Source organism: Nannospalax galili, unplaced genomic scaffold, assembly GCF_000622305.1.
Source record: "Nannospalax galili isolate Female #2095 unplaced genomic scaffold, S.galili_v1.0 scaffold259, whole genome shotgun sequence".
NCBI classification, from domain to species: Eukaryota; Metazoa; Chordata; class Mammalia; order Rodentia; family Spalacidae; genus Nannospalax; species Nannospalax galili.
In genome coordinates this window covers 1,223,954-1,232,772 of record NW_008344750.1, presented here as the reverse complement: position 1 = coordinate 1,232,772, position 8,819 = coordinate 1,223,954, and the positions used below count along the sequence as shown (strand labels likewise).

General features: G+C 44.2%; 1 protein-coding gene across 3 annotated transcripts in view; it reads left to right on the top strand.

The window, feature by feature from the left end:
* Limk2 (LIM domain kinase 2) overlaps positions 1-8,819 on the top strand; it is a 77,259-nt gene that overhangs the window by 26,587 nt on the left and 41,853 nt on the right. The window contains exon 3 of one of the 3 annotated variants that reach the window (XM_017800112.2): positions 4,634-4,720. The exons of 1 other annotated variant lie outside the window; for it this stretch is intronic. In XM_017800112.2, the coding sequence (XP_017655601.1) occupies positions 4,634-4,720 (87 nt within the window). Of the gene's footprint in view, positions 1-4,633; positions 4,721-7,013; positions 7,200-8,819 lie in introns of those variants that run through there. One more of the 3 variants, XM_017800114.2, reaches the window with a different exon arrangement.

Genomic DNA, 8,819 nt, shown 5'->3' with positions numbered 1-8,819 from the left:
CAGGAAAAGAATTCTCACAACAGATGGAAAATTTATTTGTTAATGTTATTAAATCTCATAATTATTAAAAAAGAAAAAGAAAAATGTAGAAGATGTTAAAGGATATGGAAATGGAGATATTTTCCAAAAATAGAAAAAATGAGAAAGTGTAAGCAAGTGATGAAGGTCTGTGTAGGTTTTTTATGATTCTATAAAGGATGAGACAAAAATAATATACACATAATCTTAAATTTTATATGGTTATAGTTTAGTCAACTAGTTTAAGGAACAAAATATATATCTAGTCAAAGTTTATCTGAGAATATTTGGTTTTTCACCCAAGCCTTATCTACATAGCACATGATAATTCAAAGTACCAGACTGGTAGAACTAACCTTACTGGATGTTTAACAGCCATAGTTTGAGGCCTGTACTAATGTGATCAGAGGGACTTAAAGGACAGTTTTTGCTCCTTGCCCTCCAAGGTTGACTAAGTTCTAGGGGACTATGGAACATCTCTCAAAATGTCCTGCAACTATGGTGAGTCACCTGTCCTCTTATTCAGGGAAGACATGGAGACCCCATGAGATGGACTTGAACCACTGTCCAGTCTACAAAGAGGAGGGTCAACTCATGGGAAACATCTCATTCATGCTTCCAAGTCAAGCCAGACATGGTCGAGCAAGACCTTTGACTTATCTTCACATAGATGGAACTGGTATTAAAAAAAAAAAAAAAAAAAAAGGAGCCAGGAGCTCCTCCCAAGCCCATGTGACCCCTGAGGAGCAGATCCTCAAATGACCTTCAATGTAAAAATAAATTCATTTATTTGGCCAACTGTATGGTCTTAAACACCCAAAAGGAAAGTATAACTAAAGACTAAAGTCATCAGTATATTTCTTTAAGAGTTCAAGGGATTACACTTCCCAGACATTAGGCTAAAGTCTATATAAAAACTATATTAAAAGTTATTTAGACAATTATTTCTCATTGATGATTTCATTCCTAACCAGAAACTGCTGCTCCGATGTAAGACTTCAAATCTTGGTCTGCAATACTGCAGTGCCCACCTGTAGCTAAGGGAGACAACCAGCTATTGTTCTAAAATGATGGATAAATTTGTTTTCTCCCCCTATGTAGAAGCCTTTGAGAGGGAACTAACACTGATTCTAACCACTCCAACAGCTATAAAAATACCTGACAGCAAATCCTGAATCCATCCCTCTATCATAGAGTCCAGCCTTGGGAGACAAAAGAAAAATGAGGAGGAACCCAACAGAGGGATGCTTTTGGAAGCCCTTGTCAAGAAATTCCAATGGACTCTCATATGAACGTTTGAAAATTGCCCTGTTCTGACTTTTTTCTAGTTTCCTGTTTTAGAACTTGTAATGCTTGTTACTCTTGTCTTTACTTCTCCTTCATGTCTCCTATTCACCAAGCAAGGACTTTCTTTTCCCCCTAGAGATAAGAGTTATGCAGTTTGGGAGTCTTTTAGATAAACCCACTGAAGGGGTACTCCAGTTGCCTCACCCTGCAACCTGTTCAGCATGGGTCCCAATTCCCTATTGGCAATTTGGGTATCCCCTTCAGAGGATGGCGTGATAAGAATAGGAGGTAGGAATTGGCTAGGCAGTTAGGGTAAAAAGACCCCAAAGAAAAGTAGCCAGTTTCTTGGCTAAAACTCACAATGTTCTTGGGCCTCTTAGTAGCATACTCCATTCCAAAGACCAAAAATGTCAAAAATATTTGGGAGCTTTTATCTAATCCTTTAAAGATTTTAGGGTCACCTCTTCAGAGGGTAGCCAAAAGCCCCATTAAAAAAATAAATAGCCAGGTGTGGTGGCACACACCTTTAATCTCAGCACTCGGGAGGCAGAGGCAGGCAGATCTCTGTAAGTTCAAGGCCAGCCTGGTCTACATAGTGAGTTCCAGGACAGCTGGGGGCTACAGGGAGACCCTGTCTCAAGAAGACTAAATCAATCAATCAGTCAATCAAACAAGAAGAAAGTACATGAAGTTGTCAGAAAAAAATGATGGGGAGATATGGGAGGAGTTGGGGGGGAGGAGAGGGAGTGGGCATGGATTTGATCAAAACACCTTATATGCATGTATGAAATTCTCAATAAATTATTTATTAAGAAAAAAAAATAGCCAAGTGTGGTGGCACACACCTTTAATCCCAGCACTTTGGAGGCAGAGGCAAGCAGATCTCTGTGAGTTTGAGTCTGGCCTGGTCTACATAGTGAGTTCCAGGACAGCTGGGGCTACAGGAAGACCCTGTCTCAAAAAAGCCAAAAAAAAAAAAAAAAAAAACTAATAGAGAAGTGAGTTACCTAAAGTCATAGAACCAGTAAGAAGCACGGGCGGGGGGGGGCTGGAGAGATGGCTCAGCAGTTAAGAACACTGAATGTTCTTGCAGAAGACCCGGGTTTGAATCCCAGCACCCACATGACAGCTAACAACTGTCTGTAACTCCAGTCCCATGGGACCAACAGCCTCTTCTGACCTCCGTGGGCATTTTACAACATGGGTGCACTTACCTACATGCAGGCGATACACACATACACATAAAAATATAAAAATAATAATTTTTTTTTTTAAGGGTGTGTGGGATTTGAACCCAGACTCCTTGCTTCTGTGAGTCTTGGCATTCCTGAATTGTGGGCATGTCATCCAACCTCACTGAGCTGTTTCTGCTTCTGTAATAGGAGTTATAAATCCTCAGCCTGTCCACTACACACTGTCAGATAACCTTGTAGAATGTCTGGTTCCTGGGCTGCTTTATCTCTAAGGTGTAGGCAAAGGTGCTGTTAAGTTTGGGTCATGGGCACCTGGTAGGCAGTTGGTGGAGCAACCCTGCCCTCTGCTGTTCAACTGTTGGCACCGCCACCATATTTACTGGTCCAAGGTTTTGATTCTGTGACCTTCTCTAGAAAGGGACTGTTTAACCAGTTTATCTCTAAGGAAATAACTAGCAGGCGGGTCATTGAGACTGGCTGTTGGACCCTGGCTGGGTCCTGCCTGACAGAGAGGAAGGAAGGACAGACACCTGGGCCTTCTTCCCTACAGAGACTCAAGTTTGGACACAGAGTGGAGCCCCTAGGATGTAGCCGCAGCATGTGAACTTGTGTGTCTTCATCCTCACTTTCCTTTGTGAAGTGAGAATCAGGACCCCAGAAAAGCCTTGCAGCTGTATTCCAGCAGAGGTGCAGGAATGGAGAGCAACGGGAATTGATACTTAGTAGGCATTGTATTCAGAGCTCTCGCATCTGATTCAGTCTGCACATTAAGCCTGTAACCTCTAGCTGAAACAGGAAGGCCTAAAAGTAGTAACTTATCCAAGGACACGCAAGTGACTGTGTTGTGTATGCTCTTGAGTGTGTTTGTGTGTGTGTATGCATGCTAAGCATATTTTCTACTACTAAGTTACACATTCAACTTTTAAAAAAGACAGGTCTCGAGCCGGGCGTGGTGGCGCATGCCTTTAATCCTAGCACGCGGGAGGCAGAGGCAGGGGGATCTCTGTGAGTTCAAGGCCAGCCCGGTCTTCATAGTGAGTTCCAGGCACGCTGGGGCTACAGGGAGACCCTGTCTCAAAAAGACCAAAAAAAAAAAAAGACAGGTCTCGAGCCGGGCGTGGTGGCGCATGCCTTTAATCCTAGCACGCGGGAGGCAGAGGCAGGGGGATCTCTGTGAGTTCAAGGCCAGCCCGGTCTTCATAGTGAGTTCCAGGCACGCTGGGGCTACAGGGAGACCCTGTCTCAAAAAGACCAAAAAAAAAAAAAAAAAAAGACAGGTCTCATGTCGCCCAGGCTGACCTGGAACTCGCCATTGTAGCCAAAGATGACTGAATTTCTGATCCTCTGCCTCTCCTCCCTCCCATTCCTAGCTCACAGCTGACGTTTGAACATAGGTCTTTCTGGCTCCCAAAAAGATCTTGTTTCCACAGGGACTCCCAGGAGTTAGAACTCCTGATTTGATTTTCAGCTGAACCAGACAAACTCTACCTGTGGTCCAGTTCCTTAACCCCTGGAAACCTCATTTCTTATCTGTGAAGCCTGAGGTGCATAAAACTGATCTGCCCCTGGCTGGGCATAGTGCTACATACCTATAATCCAGTACTCAGGGGACAGAGGCAAGAGAATTGTGAGCTTGAGGTTGGTCTGGGTTACTTTTTTTTTTTTAATTAAAAAACAATCACCTTATAGAATAATGTGAAGATCCAGGAGGCAATGGATAAGAAAGCCCTCTGGGCTGCTCATGGCACTCCTTTAATCCCAGCACTTGGGAGGCAGAGGCAGGCAGGTCTCTGTGAGTTCATGGCCACGTAGCTGTTCCAGGCCAGCTGGGGCTACATAGTGAGACCCTGTTTCACAAGAAAAAGAAAAAGTTCACTCTGAAAATAGAAGGGTATGTGAAGGGCAAATGGCAGCCGGTAACAGCACTGCTTCCTACAGTGTCCATATAAAATTCCAAACATCCTCTGCTATATTCAAGGTACTGAAATTAGGCCCTGTTGGGGATACAGAGTTAACATACTAGTCTAGATCCCTAACTGACTCCCTCAGAAATGAGTATCAGTGTGGATACTCAGTGTGGAGCATTCCCAATGGCAGGCTCCATTCTGACTTCCGTTCATTCTGTCTCCTCTTAGGGATGTTGCAGAGGACAGCCTGGTCAGGTGTTCACTGTCCCCTCTTCAGTCTTCATCCTGTACGACCTCCCAAACCGTGCTATACAGGTACAAATTGAGTGTTCTAATCCAGAATCCATGTTCTCCAAAATCTGAAACTTTCTGAGTACCAGCATGATGCCATAAGTGAAAAATTCCACATGTGACCTCATGTGACAGGCACACTAAAAATATTGCCTAAAACTACCTAAAGGGTATGTGTACAAAGTTGACATGACGCATAAATGAACTTCACGTTTAGAGTTAACTCATGTTCCTAAGATTATGTAAATATTCCCCAAATTGAAAAAATGCAAAGCACTTCTGATTTCTGGCATTTTGGTTAAAGGGATACTTGGCCAGTAGTAATAATAGTAAAGTGAATCAGCCTGGCCTGGTGGTACAGACTATCATCCCAGCTAACTGAGAGGCTGAGCAGGAGGATCATAAGTTCAAGGTCTGCATAGGCAGCAGAGAAAAGTGAGTCATTTTGGAGTCAGGCTAGTTGGGCTTATACACCAATTTCACTTAGCGACCAAATGACCTGGAGTCAGATGCTTAACCTCCTTTGTCACAGTTTCCTCATTTATAAAAGGGAGGTGGTTTCTACCAAATATTGTTATGCAGATTAAATTATGGTCATGTAATCAAAGTTCTTATCACAGTGTACGGCTCTGGTTAGAATTCAATAGATGTTAGCACCTATTATGAGTGTCTGTCAGCCTTTGTTTTTGTGAAATGTGGTCTATGTTTCTGAGGCTGGCCTCGAATTAGCTACATAGTGCAGGCTGGCCTCAAACTCATGATCCTCCTGCCTTAGCTTCTTCAGTGCCAGAATTGTAGGCCTACCCCACCACACCCAGCTTTGTCACTCTAAATAGTCTCTTCCCTTGTATTGTGACATCCCACATGCTCCTGTTTTCTCTCTACCCTTGGTAATTCCAGCTTACTTGTCCTCTGACCTGCTGTGAGGTCCCTCCAGGTGCAGTAGTCTCTCCCTAAGTGGTCTTGCCCACACCAGACTTCCATTGTCCACCACACACAGACCCTGAAATTAGTATTTCCTTGTGCCCCAGCCCCTGTTGAGCTCTAAGCCCATATGTCCCATTTGTAACCTGATACGTCTGTTCCATTGGTTCTTGTTTTTTGTGTTTTCCGATGGAATCTCACTGTGTGTTGTCCAGGCTGTTCTCAAACTGCTGACTCAAGCAACCCTCATACCTCAGCCTCCTTAGTAGCTGGGACTTACAGGTACACACCACAACATTCCACTTTGACATGTCCATATGATTGTCTTCCAGGTACCTTAGACTCAGCTGGACTTTCAATCTTCTCCCTTACACTAGCTCCTCATCCACTCTAACCTAACTCACTGAATGACAGACACCACCATCCTTCAACTGCCTAAGTCATAAACAGAGAGTCCTTGATACTCCCCCTCATTCTCCATAGTCAAGCCTATCAGTTTTATCTCTGACTTGTGTCTTCACTTCTTTCCATTTCTCACCCTTCCTACCTATTCTAAGCTACCATCATCTCTCACCTGCAAAACTGTCTCCTGGTAGTCTCATCTCCCACTCTACCTCCCAAGCCATCCACTCTCTCCAGAGCAGCTAGAATGAGTGACCTAAAAGAAAACTCTGGGCTGAGGAAATAGCTCAGTGGTAGAGTGTTTGCCTGGCATGCACAAGGCCCTAGGTTCAACCCCCAGTGTTGGGGGGAAAATCTGACCACATCATACCCTACTATCTACAGCACCATGTGTCCAGAGCCTCCTGCTCTCTGCACTTTAGCCTCACTGTCCTTCTGACAAGGCTTGAATTGTTCTGCACCCTGGGCCTGGAACACCATCTCCTCTTTTTGCCCAGTTCACATCTGCTCATAGTTCAGACCTTTCCCTGGACGGCTCAGAGACATGTTATTCGTCCCCTGAAGAATGCATCAGTTCCCCAGCTGTGCTTTCAGAGATATTTTTCCTTTGAAACTTCTCTTGTCCTTTTAGTTTCACATTTATTTGTGCAATCATGTACTTCATGGTACCTCGTGATGTCTAACTGTAAGGGACCTGCAGGGCTAGCGGGCTTTTGGGCCCTCATTGTGTCACCATTGACACATCATTGGCATAGGAAGCAAGAATCGTTGAATGAGTTGCCACAACTGGCCAAGAGGTGTGATGTAAGCAGGGCCTTTCCTGAACTTCCACTTTCCTGAATCTCTCCCTAACAGTTGCTGTGACTGCAGTTCTTATAAATGGCAGGGAGGAATGGGTTCCAGACACTGAGCTGTTCTGGAAAATTGTAAGTTCAGGTGGGAAGATACACTTTTTATCTTCTGCCTTCAAAGGAACTATCCCACAGTGAGAAGTGGCGAGGCTGGCTCAGGGTCAGGCCTTGAGCTGCAGTGCCTTGTAGATGCAGCCAGATAGGAACAAGCCCTGGGTACCCAGAGACCTTTGGAGAGAAAGGCGGTGAAGAAAGAATAAATTCAGCTGCTCTGCACCAGACTAGTTACGGACTGTTCTGAGATCTGAAAAATCTCAATTCCAGTGGTAAGTTTTTTGGTTGTCCGTTTTCTGCAATTTTACCTTCAGGCTGGGGGCGGGCATAGCTCAGTGGTAGAATATGTACCTAGTATACACAGGCCCCAAGTTCAATCCCTAGCACTACAAAAATAAAATACTTTATCTTTGAAGTATGGCACTAGCTAAAGATGCCCATTAAACATAGAGTGGGAAAAAATGGAACACTTGCATAGTGTCCTTTACTTACACTGTAGCTGGGTTGTGATGGGGGAGGGATGAATAGATTGGCAATTCTCTAAGAAAATGAAATTTGTCCTCTGTGGGTTAAACTAATAAAATCAATGTATAATGAGAGCAGTATCATGTAGTAATGGCCACAAACTGTAGAACTTAATTACTTGGGTTTGAATCTTGCTTCTCCCTTGATTGACTGTGCACTTTGGGCACTTTCCTTTTTTTTTTTCTTTCTCTCTCTCTCTTTTTTTTTTTTTTTTTTGTGTATGAGTATATTGCCTGCATGTGTGTAAGTGCACCTGTGCCATGCAGTGCCCATGGAGGTCAGAAGAAGATGTCAGATCCCCTGGAACTGGAATCACAGAAGGTTTTTAGCTGCCATGTGGGTGCTGGGAATCGAACCCTGATCCTCTGTAAGAACAGCCAGTGCCCTTAACCACTGTGCCATCTCTCCAGTCGCACTTTGGGTGCTCTGATTTCAGTGGTCAGTTCTTCCATAAATGGAGATATTAACTTGTTCCCTACCTCTTAGTGTTATAATGCAATGGGGGGCACTGAGTATAGAGCCTTGCAGTGAGTGGTCACTGAGTATGAGCCAAATGTCTACCAGGGCTGAAATATATGTGAATTGGTTATTGCTCCACATACCTAAAGGAGTTATCATTTCTTCCAGTTGATATTTTATTTAAAATCCAGTATAATAATTAATAAGGGGCTGAGGATCAAGCTCAGTTGGTAGAGTGCCTTCCTAGTATGCATGAAGTCACAGGTTCAAATCCAGGCACCACATAAAACTGCATATAATGCTGGGCATGGTGGCGCACTTTGATCCCAGCACGTGGGAGGCAGAGGCAGGCGGATCTCTGTGAGTTTGAGGCCAGCCTGGTCTACATAGTGAGTTCCAGGCCAACTGGGACTACAGGGAGACCCTGTCTCCAAAAAGACTCCCCCCCGCCCCTCCCCAAAAAATCTGGGTGTAATGGTGTACATCTGTAGCCCAAACACTCCTAGCAGTCAGGAGTAGAGGCAGGAAGGTCAGAAGTTCAAGGTCATCATTAGCTACAGAGCCAATTTGAGGCCAGCCAAGGCTATATGGGACCCTGTCTTTTAAAAAAAAAAAAAAAAAGGTAAAAAGAAATAAACAAATGGACATCAGTGAAACAGAGAGTGAATGTATGGATGGTCAGAGAGGCAGCATGGGCACTGTGCCCAGATGAAGATGCTGAATTGGCTTGGTCACCAGGTGGGTTCTGCATTTGACCGATTCACTACTGCCCAGAGTAAAACCTCTTTATGGCTTTTCATTTCCCTTCCCATGCATGCACGCAGAACAACCTTCACAATGTTATCCAGGCCGGTTTTAAGCTCTTAGTCTTAATTCAGTTGATCTTCCTGCCTCAGTCTCCCAATTAG